General features: G+C 41.6%; 1 protein-coding gene across 1 annotated transcript; it reads right to left on the reverse strand.

Annotated features, from left to right (window-relative positions):
- Window positions 1-1,451: 1,451 nt before the first annotated feature.
- On the reverse strand, window positions 1,452-3,891 carry LOC115116429 (uncharacterized). The gene is made up of 4 exons (XM_029644925.2): window positions 3,758-3,891; window positions 3,111-3,574; window positions 2,755-2,963; window positions 1,452-2,387 (listed from the first exon to the last, which is right to left on the reverse strand). Exons 1-4 carry the CDS (start codon window positions 3,889-3,891, stop codon window positions 2,151-2,153), a joined length of 1,044 nt encoding a protein of 347 aa, XP_029500785.2. The 3' UTR covers window positions 1,452-2,150.
- Window positions 3,892-13,582: the final 9,691 nt, after the last annotated feature.

A 13,582-nucleotide genomic window follows, 5' to 3' on the forward strand; every position in this document is an offset into this window, starting at 1 on the left:
ATCAGTATAGATACCAACACATCTTGACCACAAGTCCATTTGATGTCACAAAGCTGTCCAGTACTTTAAAAATATCCTCTCCTGTTATCCTGTATTTCCAGTGGTTTGCAGAAGAGGATGTCTTCCTTAATTGACCCCCCATAAACATAACGGACATATACCAGGAGCTGTACCAGGGCCGCGACGTCTGTTGACTCATGCAGCTGTAATGCATAGAATTCACTGGCTTGTATGCAAAGCAGTAATTGTTGAAACAAAACATGCCAATCTGAAAAATAAGCCACAGGAGTTTTTGGAGCGAGAATAGCGACGACTTTCGAGTAGTAAGACATGTATAAAAGCAACAGATACCATTAAAAATAAGGGGCTAGAAGCATCTTATATGATGAGCTACCGAGTGGCTAGGACAGACAAGCCCTATACTATTGTGGAGGACTTTCGGTGTTCGGTGTTGTTCGGTGCTTTCCTGGGTAAAAAGGCAGTAGCTCTTCGGCTGCATCAGATTCACAACTGTCAGTGTCCATGTTAGCTGGGCTGACAACAAATGTATAATTACTGATGCTAGCATTGAATTGCTCGTGAAAGCAAAACAACTTGTGTTGTCGACAGGTGCAGGTTTAGTAGAGCTGTTATATGCCTTATGTTTTTTAACCATTTATCAATTATTTTGCAAATGGAATGAGCAGCAGCTACGTTTGGCTACATACGGACTGTTAGTGGAAGTTCCGCAAGAGAGTAAAGGTTAATGTGATTGGATGTTAGTTATTTGACTAGGCTACCTGTATTTGACATTGTGTTGTTATTTAGCTGAACACTAGATTGTTTAATTTTATTTTTGGCAGTGAAACGAGGCTACTCAGACGCCCAAATATATAACCCCGTTTGAAAATATAAATGCACTTTGAAAATGTGAATTTTTTGGATATATATTTTTTTATGAGAATCACATTTTTATTTGGCGTACCCCCAACGACATTGTGCGTACCACCAGTACCCCAGTCTGGGAATACCTGCTCTACGGGAATCAGAAGTTTTTAGAAGCTATTTTTATCAAATAGGTAGCCCTCTTAGGCAAAGTGGTTATTATAAACACCACAAATGTCCATCTTATCTGTTATGGGACCAGAAGTTGTCATAACCTGCTGGGGTAATGAGAGGGTGGAGTTTTGTTTCAGAGATATTACTACCTTCCAGAACGCAGCAGGATTCCCACCATTCTCAGACACACAGTTCAAGAGGTACGTTGATTTTGCTTTTCTAGCCAGGGATAGACATCTATTTCTCAAGCATCTGAAGGGCTGCCAGTCAGATGCAGAATCAGTAAGCCTTAGCACAAGCTACATTTCTCTCTAGAAGTTTCTCTGATATAGCTGATCCCTGGTCTACACAATGGGCCAAGGTCAGTCCTAGATCATCTTTGAGAACATATTAAGACACCATGGTTGCTCTTACTCAGATTTATTTAATAATAAACATGCATTAAAGAACATTGTAGTCTAATTTGATTTTGATTATATTTAGTTTAGTTTTCACAAGAGATTTCAGGAGATAAGCAGCAGAGAACAGAAGAAAATACAAGTACATATAGCCATTAAGACCCTCCTCTATGGCTCTAATCTCCTCCTCTATGGCTCTAAACTCCTCCTCTATGGCTCTAAACTCCTCCTCTATGGCTCTAAACTCCTCCTCTATGGCTCTAAACTAATTATACATGATAGTATACTGAAACGGACATACTGATATACCAAAAACACACATTGGGATTATACATGATTACTTATGAATACTGTAGTGTATACATATGTATATAGATCAGTTCATATTCCCGAAAGCTCTGCACAAAGTTAAACTATTGAAGTCTTTGAACAGACCAGAAGCCTTAAAACCTGCCTGCTACCCACAACATTAGTATACTCCAAGAAGAAAGGTGAACAATAGCCAGTTTGGTATTATACTGTTAGCATAGTAGATGATGAGCTCTAATAAAAGCACAACACAATAATCAACAATGATCAACAAATAATGGAAAGTTACTCATAACAGCATGTGAACTACTAATTATGCCCACAAATCCTGCTTGTCACCAATGTCAATATAAGACCAAAAAAAAAACTCCTTTAATTTTAACCTGGTGACAGTGGATGCAAACATTAGTTACTTTCTGCAGCCTGCTGGTCCTCAATGGCCTGCTGATCCTCAAAGGCCTGCTTGGCCTCGAGGGCAGGGTAGAAGGAATCCAGTTTGGCTGCCACAGCATCATACATTTCCTTCCACTCTTCCTGGGTGAGAGATGATGGGCTGGTCTCCAGGAACTTGTAGGCATCCTTCGACTGGACACTAAACATGCCCATGACGTTCTGGCATCTCCCACTAAACGTCTTCCAAGCCTATGGGGTAAACCAAGAGAGAAAAATTAGCTGTGGTCTCAAGCAAGGTTGGATTCCCTTCAGTTTCTCAATCAGTTCCAGAGAGACACGTTTTTGTTCTTGCCCACCATGTAAGCCTTCCATCAATGCATTGAGAAATGCTGACCTAACTTACCCTATATCCTTGTGATTTTGATGATTAGATTAGACGTTATTAGGTTTTAAAGCTGTTGCCTTAAATTGGTGGTGTTGTTGTATGAAAAGGATTTTAGCCCTTTTTTAGTTACATTACCCTTTAGCAGGATAATTCACATAAGTAATGATATGAAGTACAAACAATGATGCATTACTCTGGCAGAGTGCCAGCACAGAAAATGCATTAATTCACCTCTTCAGCTACTTGCAAGGAATCCAAGAACTCCTCCTTAAATTCTGAGAGAACATCAATCAGGTCTTCCCCAGCAAAGGTCTTCTGCTGCAGGTTGGTCACCATCACTCCGATCTTCTCCCAGAAGCTTTTGAGTTGCAGCAGAATTTTCTGGATCCGGGTCAGGCAGGACTGAACCTCAGCCAGATGGACAGGATCAGGAACAGAACCTGGAAAAACAAATACAAACAACAGCATTGACATACCTCTTATTTACCTCTTGTCTTATTCAGTTCCCCAATAGCAGAGGCAATGTCATGAAAGAAAGGAATGACCACAATGTACAAAGCAGTGGAGTCCTTAATGTCTTTCCTTACCCAGGTCAAATTTGGCTCTGGTCAGCTGCATCTGGTATTTCATCACCTCCGTTTGGGCCTCCCACTCGTTCTTAGTCAAAAGGGTCTTGTCATTCTGAAGCTGATTCATCTTGTTCTTGGCCAACTCAATGGCTGCACTATCATTAGGGGTATTGACCCCCTTCTGGATAGCATTTATGATTAATCCTAGGAAGGGAACGACGGCAGCCACTATGCCAAACTTCTTGTTTCTGCTGGCAATGCCGTTAACCAACTCACGAAGCTCACTATCAGCATCGTTGATTTTTATATTGACCCTTTTCAGATCTGACTGGATGACACTTAGCTTCCTATTGTAGTCGTCAACAGCATTCTGCAGGATCTTCTCTTCATTGGTCAGCTGTTTCTTCTTGTCCTCTGTTTCTACTTTGGTGGAAATAACATCGCTGGTGACAGTCGCCACCCCAATGTTGAGTTTTTTGTAGCTAAATAAAGTAGTGAGAGAACGTTATCAAATCTTTGACATATTTCATTGTCAACACATTGAAATCGTTTTCCTATAACTACCTGCTATGTGGTATGATCTGAATGTTTGTTTCATGTTCAAGGTGTATGTAGTGAATGTAACTCTGAACAGAATGCACTCTATAACATTTATATTGGCTTACTCTTCTACTATTTTTTCAACTTCTTTGATGATATCATAGATCCACTGATTGGCTTTTGCCAGGAATTTGACGGCAACTACTGGATTATCTTTCTTCACAGCAGCCTTCAGCATAGGGAATAATGTCTTGACCATGTTGTCACTGGTGCTAACACACTGTTGATAAGAACATGTCACATAGTACATAGTCAATGATGTCCTACCTTCCATTCATTAGCATAACTAAACTGCTGTAAAAACAAATAACCTCAGTTTACCAGTATAGTGTAAGCTAGGTCATCTAATGATAAATTATCAGAGTTTACGAGGCTAGAAACACCCCAGTATCGTCTAAAATAGGTCATCTAATGATAAATTATCAGAGTTTACGAGGCTAGAAACACCCCAGTATCGTCTAAAATAGGTCATCTAATGATAAATTATCAGTTTACGAGGCTAGAAACACCCCAGTATCGTCTAAAATAGGTCATCTAATGATAAATTATCAGAGTTTACGAGGCTAGAAACACCCCCGTATCGTCTAAAATAGGTCATCTAATGATAGATTATCAGAGTTTACGAGGCTAGAAACACCCCAGTATCGTCTAAAATAGGTCTTCTAATGATACATTAACAGAGTTTACGAGGCTAGAAACACCCCAGTATTGTCTAAAATAGGTAATCTAATGACAAATGAACACAGTTTACAAGGTAAGAAACAGTAAGATTGAAATACCAGCAGCAGCAGAGCCTCAGAGGATTTGGGCCTCAACAGCATTGGCTCTGATGATTCTCTCCAGAGAGGGGAATTTGGCCAGGCAGAGGTAGGAGAGGTTGTACAGCAGGGCTGTCTTCTCTGCAGCAGGGAGCAGGTCTCTAATGAAATCTGGGCTGTCCATTTGATGGTTGTATGGAACTACAGCTGAAAGGGAAGAAAACATCAACATTCAATACACAGGGGAGTAGGTTGTGATGAGTGGTTAGGGACTGAAATGAAATTGACCCTCCCTTAAGCAAAATACTGTATATTTTGACATGACCTCCCTAAACGCTTGAAAAAGAAACAAGTCCCTCTACCCAAAATAATGATAGAAACAAGGTAGATAGCAGAGAACGTGCCAGCTATTTACCTTCACTCCTAGGACAGACCAGAGCCGTATATATGCTGTTTTTCACCTACAATGGACTGTCAATGACCATGGAGCTCTTGGCAGCCAAATTCAGATTTTTTATCCACTAATTGATCTTTTGACCCTTCACATCAGATCTTTTCACATCAGATCTTTTTCCGAGCTGATCTTTTACAGATGACATAGTACTGCCATAGTGTCTTCTCTCTCTGGCGGGTGGCGTGAATGATGAATAAATGTAAGGGTGTGTGCAGAGGCCTATCGTTCGGATGCTTGACCACTTTGAATGGGCCAAACTAGACATTGCTAACACCATGTGCTTTATCATCGCATTTGCGTAGGCACATTTTTTCCTTTTAAAAACGATGAAGTTCATGCAATTCTTTACCTGACTGGAGACATTAGCAGAATATTTTAATACCATACAATGACCGATATGACAGGACCTAGTCTTGAATGCAGTCCTAGGCCAGCGAGAAGAGTGGAGACACAGATTGTACAATATGAAGAATAAGTTATTGTCTTAAAAAAGCTTTCCAGTGGTACAGACTCAACCAATGATGAAGATATTGAATATGCGCACTCGCAGGGTTGTGGTTTCGATTTCCACGGGGGACAAGTACGAATATGTATGCACTCACTACTGTAAGTCTCTCTGGGTAAGAGAGTCTAATAAAAAAATAACTTCAGACTAAAAGATCCATGACAGAAGATGCCCTTGTACCGATAGCTTATCTCTCAAGATACTTTGTAAACAATGCTGTTTGCTCAATATTGGGAGTTGATCAAATATTTTGGTAGCCGAACTAGACAGATTAGTCTTCTCTTTTCAATTGTAGCTACTTTCTTTATAATAATCTATTGATCCCATGTAGCTAAAGAATGCTCTCTGGTATAGTACTGTAGTCTACAGAAAGTATTCATTCAATAATTGTTTGCAAATGTATTTCAATGTATTAGCTGTAATGTAGTTTATCAATATGTATTTACCTAAAGTCTATTTAAAAATTATATCATATTTAGGTATTTCATTTTCTTACACATATAATTTTGCTGTGTGTTTCTCGGAGAAAGCACTTCATACAGCCTATAGGCTATTGATGATTTGAGTTATTTAAAATTAGGCTATAGGCGCACTTGATCTTGCGTGTCCTGTCCATGGAAAATCGTGCACACATGAGGGGCGACATCAGTCACACATTGAGATATATTAAGCGACTAATGATAAAACACTGAAAAATATAATACATTTCATCAATTACAAAGTACATTACCCTCCCCTTGACAGCCAGACATAGCCTTCACTATTACACGATATTGTAGACAAATGTCACGAATATCATAGATCTCCAGATTATATCACACTCATTTTCTATCATAATGGTCTGGTAAATAGAAATTCATGAATTGCAGACAAAGGGGACAATTTATACAATATGTACAACTTTGACAATCTGTGAGGTCTTACCTGTATCAGATGACATGATTGATGAGTGGAGGTTCTTTTTCAAGTCTCAATTTTACTGAAGAAATGATCAAAAGCGAATAATTGATTTAAGCTGCAAGATCAAAGATGTTTCACGGGTTAGAATACAACGATTAAGATCTCACCAATGATTTAACAATCTCTGCCTTCAGTGTGGTAGGGATCAATGTGTCGGACTAGGCCTTTTTATTGCAAACTGTGAGGGCTGGGCTAAGACTTTGTTATGTATTCTCAGTCATTTCCCAAGTACAAGAGATTGGCATTTTGTCAACAAACAGACAAACAGACAGTTCCATGAAACACACCAATGAATGGACAGTTACATTTCTCAACTGGTGATGAAGACATGCACACACACACACACACACACACACACACACACACACACACACACACACGCCCGCACACACACACACACACACACACACACACACACGCAAACACGCACCCACTACTGACACCTGACAATTTACTGCGTGCACACCTACATTTCTTAGATGATCTCGATTGGCCTATTGCAATGAAGAAGCTGTACTTACCATTCAGTATTGGGTTAGCACTGTAGGAGGCAGCCCAGTTTCAAAACTAATGCAATCAAAGTTCTCCCTGTGTGAACTAACTAATGCAATCCAAGTTCTCCCTGTGTGAACTAACTAATGCAATCAAAGTTCTCCCTGTGTGAACTAACTAATGAAATCAAAGTTCTCCCTGTGTGAACTAACTAATGCAATCAAAGTTCTCCCTGTGTGAACTAACTAATGCAATCAAAGTTCTCCCTGTGTGAACTAACTAATGCAATCCAAGTTCTCCCTGTGTGAACTCCCGCCACCCAGGCCAGTTTAAACGAACGCCCTAATTCAAAAGTTTAATGTCAAAATAATTATTGCATAATTTGTACAGTTTGAAGTAACTTTGTAATGCTACATGTCATTTCATAGAAAATATATAACAGTCACGATTGGTTAGATTTAGTTTCAAATGTGGACAAATGTTGAAGGAATTAAATGCCTCTATGTTTTAATACCCAATTAAAATTAAACACTCTGTCAATTCAGAAGGATTTGTAATTCCCTTATTCTATAATGATTGACAGAGCCCAGTCTTAAAATCAAACAGCAGAGTTTATTCTCGAGAGTACTGAGTACACACACATTTTACCACAGGTTATAAACTGAAAATGACGTCAGCGTTTTCTAAATGTTCCGTCTCTTCTTGACACTGGTAGAAAGGCTCTATAGCTCTCAAGCCTTCCCTCCTCGCCTAGAGCCAAGGTCAGCCAGTGTAGATAAGCATTCTAGTCAGTCTGGAGATATAGTTCATTCATTTGTACCAAGGAACAGACCGTCATTGTTCTAAACTCTTGAACACATTCACACACACATTATTTTCAGTACTGGGATCAAGAAAGAAAACTCATACATATACAGAATAGTATTCTGATTAGTACATATACAGTAACATAATAGTATTCGGATTAGTACATATACTGTAACACACTAGTATTCGGATTAGTACATATACAGTAACACACTAGTATTCTGATTAGTCAGTCCTGATAGAAATGTATACATAATTAGTCATCATTGATCAAAAATTCCCTTAACAACAAAGCATTAGGAAGACCTTCCTAATATTGAGTTGGAAAATATCTCTGGTCTTTGCAGTTGAATCTGTGTTCTAAAATCATTGCTTGACTGAGGGACCTTACAGATAATGGCAAAAGTGTATAAAGATGACAGAATTCAGATATGATGTCATTGTTTTAGCACTATACACTGATTTTTAAACTATCTTGCAGGGATCATGTTCACTCTGCTGGTGACAATACAATAAAGGCACTTACTGTACATCTTTTGTCTTGCTCATTCACCCTTCACCCTCACCCTCATCCTCAATTGTCTCGAGGTTTCTCCTCCCATTCATCTAAACTGATTGAAGTGGATTTAATAAGGGATCATAGCTTTCACCTGGTCAGTCTATGTACACTCAGTGTATAATTATTACAATACATTAGAGTCATTTAGCAGACAATCTTTTCCAATGAGACAAAAAGGAGCAATTAGGGTTAAGTGCCTTGCTCATGGGCACATCAACAGATTCTTCACCTAGTCAGCTCAGGGATTTAAGCCAGCGAGGCTACCTTACTTATAGGCTAATTTTACCATAACACAGTTGTCAGAAACTCCTGGTTTTTAGGCCACATCAGGCGTGCAAGTCACATTATGCCTGCTTTCAAAGTCAATATTAGGAAGATGTTCCTAATGAGTGTAACTAGAAAAGTACATTTCCAATAGAAAATAGGTGTGCTTGTCTTTAAGTAGTTATGGTTGACGTAATAGGAATAGAATGGCCTAAACATGTGAAAGATGATTTGCCATCTCTAGCTTGAACGTCTCAAGAGTTACTAATACTGTTGGTGGGTTATTTTCTGCAGTTTTATTTTATGCTAGTTTTGAAAATGTATTTTTTTTTTTTAACAATAGAGGTGTCAGTGGAGTCTGACTTTCTGAAACCAAACTGTAGTTCATTAAAAAAAAATATTCTGGCTAGTATATTCCTACATTATATTTGTTCATAAATTACTTTTTCCAGCACTTTAGACAACACAGTAAATATAGGTCTATAGTTGCCCTTGTCTATTTTGCTGCCCCTCTTGTGGATAAGGATCACTCTAGCAAAAATACATTTTTCGGTCTTAATTTAATGTTAGAGTTAGGCATAAGATTAGCAGTGTGGTTAGCAGTGTGGTTAAATTTAGGGGTATGTTTAAAAACTGACTTTAAGAAGAGAAATTGTAGACATAGACAGGTTTTAGCCATAATTACGACTTGTGGTAACTGATGACGACCGTGAAACGGGGACAATAATTTCAGCACCGTCTCTTAAAAACCTGGCAGGGATATACCCAGTGCAAGTGACGACATCCTACATCATACTTCCTGGGTCATGTCATGTTCTTCCTGGGTCATGTCATGGTCTTTTCAATGGGCTTCAATACTATATCATTTCAATGAATGAAAAAGCAGTTATTCTAAATTATATTTGCATTTTCGTATTGATTTACGCATACCAGATTACTTTCATCAACATATTTGTCTCTCAAGAAGTAAGAATCATCAGCAAAAGTTAGAAGTCTAAATTGAACTACATATAGTGCAGAGTTGTTAGATGCCTGCTGGAGCTGAGGACATACAGGAGGGTAGGAACCCGTTAGTTACAGGCCGTTTGATGTGCTATATGTACGATTACACTGTGGGGTTTTTACTGAAAGTTGCCAGCCATGGCCCCAGTGATGTACTGGGCCGTTCGCACTACCCTCTGTAGCGCCTGCTGAGCAGTTGCCATACCAGGCGGTGATGCAACTGGTCAGGATGCTCTCGATGGTGAAGCTGTAGAACCTTTTGAGGTTCTGGGGACACATGCCAAATCTTTTCAGTCTCCTGTTGTGCCCTCTTCACGACTGTCTTGGTATGTTTGGACCATGTTAGTTCGTTGATGATGTGGACACCAAGGAACTTGAAACTCTCAATCCGCTCCACTACCACCCCGTCGATGTTAATGGGGGCCTGTTCGGCCCGCCTTTTCCTGTAGTCCACGATCCGCTCCTTTGTCTTGCTCACATTGAGGGAGAGGTTGTTGTCCTGGCACCACACTGCCAGTTCTCTGACCTCCTCCCCATAGGCCGTCTCATCGTTGTCGGTGAACAGGCCTACCAGTGTTGTGTCGTCAGCAAACTTAATGATTGTGTTTGAGTCGTGTTTGGCCACGCAGTCGTGGGTGAACAGGGAATACAGGATAGGACAAAGTACACACCCCTAAGGGGCCCCAGTGTTAATGATCAGAGTGGCAGACGTGTTGTTGCCTACTCATACCACCTGGGGGTGGCCCGTCAGGAAGTCCAGGATCCAGTTGCAGAGGGAGGTGTTTAGTCCCAGAGTCCTTAGCTTAGTGATGAACTTCGTGGGCACTATGGTGTTGAACGCTGAGTTGTAGTCAATGAACAGCATTCTCACATAGGTGTTCCATTCGTCCAAGTGTGGAATGTGATTGAGATTGCATCAACTGTGGATCTGTTGAGGCGGTATGCGAATTAGAGTTGGTCTAGGGTGTCTGGGAGGATGCTGTTGATGTGAGCCATGACCAGCCTTTCAAAGCACTTCATGGCTACCGACGTGAGTGCCACGGGGCGGTAATCATTTAGGCAGTTTACCTTCGCTTCCTTGGGCACAGGGACTATTGTGGTCTGCTTGAAACATGTAGGTATTAGAGACTCGGTCAGGGAGAGGTTGAAAATATCAGTGAAGACACTTGACAGTTGGTCTGCGCATGTTTTGAGTACACGTCCTGGTATTCCGTCTGGCCCAACGGCTTTGTGAATGTTGAGGGTTTTGTTCACATCGGCTATCGAGAGCATTATCACACAGTCATCCAGAACAGCTGGTGATCTCGTGCATGCTTCAGTGTCACTTACCTTGAAGCGACAATAAAAAGCATTTAGCTCACCTGGTAGGCTCGCACCACTGGGCAGCTCACGTCTGGGATTCCCTTTGTAGTCCATAATAGTTTTCAAGCCCTGCCACATCCGACGAGCGTCAGAGCCGGTGTAGTAGGATTCAATCTTAATCCTGTATTGACACTTTGCTTGTTTGATGGTTCATCTGAGGGCATAGCAGGATTTCTTATAAGCGTCCGGATAAGTCTCCCGCTCCTTAAAAGTGGCAGCTCTAGTCTTTAGCTCGATGCGGATGTTGCCTGTATTCCATGGCTTCTGGTTGGGATATGTACGTACAGTCACTGTGGGGACGAAGTTGTCGATGCACTTATTGATGAAGCCGACATTGAGGTGGTGTACTCCTCAATGCGATTGGATGAATCCCGGAACATATTCCAGTCTGTGCTAGCATACAGGTCCAGGGACAGTTGTGTCCTACATGACCCTCCACAACATCACCTATTTGACTGAGGATACTACCTGACAACTGTGATCCAAACACCAGAATCAGCCGGCCTCTGGAGCTTAATGTAACCAGTACGTATGTTAACTTTCTCTTGCTGAAGTGTCCCACTGAAGGTTTATAAAGGGAACACTAAAATAACACATCCTAGATCTGAATGAATGAAATATTTTTATTAAATTCTTTTTTCTTTACATAGTTGAATGTGCTGAAAACAAAATCACACAAAAATTATCAATGGAAATCAAATGTATCAACCCATGGAGGTCTGGATTTGGAGTCACACTCAAAATTAAAGTGGAAAACCACACTACAGGCTGATCCAACTTTGATGTAATGTCCTTAAATCAAGTCAAAATGAGGCTCAGTAGTGTGTGTGGCCTCCACGTGCCTGTATGACCTCCCTACAATGCCTGGGCATGCTCCTGATGAGGTGGTGGATGGTCTCCTGAGGGATCTCCTCCCAGACCTGGACCAAAGCATTCGCCAAATCCTGGACAGTCTGTGGTGCGACGTGGCGTTGGTGGATGGAGCGAGACATGATGTCCCGGATGTGCTCAATTGGATTCAGGTCTGGCGAACGGGCGGGCCAGTTCAAAGCATCAATGCCTTCCTCTTGCAGGAACTGCTGACACACTACAGCCACATGAGGTCTAGCATTGTCTTGCATTAGGAGGAACCCAGGGCCAACCGCACCAGCATATGGTCTCACAAGGAGTCTGAGGATCTCATCTCGGTACCTAATGGCAGTCAGGCTACCTCTGGCGAGCACATGGAGGGCTGTGCGGCCCCCCAAAGAAATGCCACCCCACACCATGACTGACCCACCGCCAAACCGGTCATGCTGGAGGATGTTGCAGGCAGCAGAACGTTCTCCACGGCATCTCCAGACTCTGTCACGTCTGTCACATGTGCTCAGTGTGAACCTGCTTTCATCTGTGAAGAGCACAGGGCGCCAGTGGCGAATTTGCCAATCTTGGTGTTCTCTGGCAAATGCCAAACGTCCTGCACGGTGTTGGGCTGTAAGCACAACCCCCACCTATGGACGTCGGGCCCTCATACCACCCTCATGGAGTCTGTTTCTGACCATTTGAGCAGACACATGCACATTTGTGGCCTGCTGGAGGTCATTTTGCAGGGCTCTGGCAGTACTCCTCCTGCTCCTCCTTGCACAAAGGCGGAGGTAGCGGTCCTGCTGCTGGGTTGTTGCCCTCCTACGGCCTCCTCCACGTCTCCTGATGTACTGGCCTGTCTCCTGGTAGCGCCTCCATGCTCTGGACACTACGCTGACAGACACAGCAAACCTTCTTGCCACAGCTCACATTGATGTGCCATCCTGGATGAGCTGCACTACATGAGCCACTTGTGTGGGTTGTAGACTCCGTCTCATGCTACCACTAGAGTGAAAGCACCGCCAGCATTCAAAAGTGACCAAAACATCAGCCAGGAAGCATAGGAACTGAGAAGTGGTCTGTGGTCCCCACCTGCAGAACCACTCCTTTATTGGGGGTGTCTTGCTAATTGCCTATAATTTCCACCTGTTGTCTATTCCATTTGCACAACAGCATGTGAAATGTACTGTCAATCAGTGTTGCTTCCTAAGTGGACAGTTTGATTTCACAGAAGTGTGATTGACTTGGAGTTACATTGTGTTGTTTAAGTGTTCCCTTTATTTTTTTGAGCAGTGTACATTGAGATTACTAGATAGATTCAACCTATTCTAGTCCCCTCCCCCTCAGGAAATAATAAGTGGTGGAACACTGGAGAAGATGGATATCCTGTCTGTGGTAAAAGTCTTACTCTCTTCACACAGTCAACACATGATCAGCTGCAACTATTTATTTAATAGGAAATGTATGAGATCCAGTTGCCAGTGATTTCAGATATTCGTGACTATTTTCCTCATTAAAAAGTTGACCCTGTTGTGGCTGTTGATTTACCAGAAATGCTCAGTGTCATTGTGGACATCACCACCTTGGTTGTCATGACGCTGACCCTGTGTTGGGTTCTGAAAGCCAGAGGTACAGTATGGTGCTCTCTTCTACACCACAGCATCACTAAATAAAAGACACCACGAGTACCTTATCTATTCTACACTCATTACATGAGTTTTCCAGGTCACTGTATCATTTATCATCATGTCTCCTTCCTTTATGAGAAAAGTCAGGATTATCTACAATACTGTATCACTGAAACCACAGGTCTTACATGTAGATGCCTTGCTGCAAATGTTATTCTGATAAAGTAACTTAAGTGATAATGCCTGAGAAGCAAGT

The sequence above is a fragment of the Oncorhynchus nerka genome, linkage group LG27 (assembly GCF_034236695.1).
Source record: "Oncorhynchus nerka isolate Pitt River linkage group LG27, Oner_Uvic_2.0, whole genome shotgun sequence".
Lineage (NCBI taxonomy): Eukaryota > Metazoa > Chordata > Actinopteri > Salmoniformes > Salmonidae > Oncorhynchus > Oncorhynchus nerka.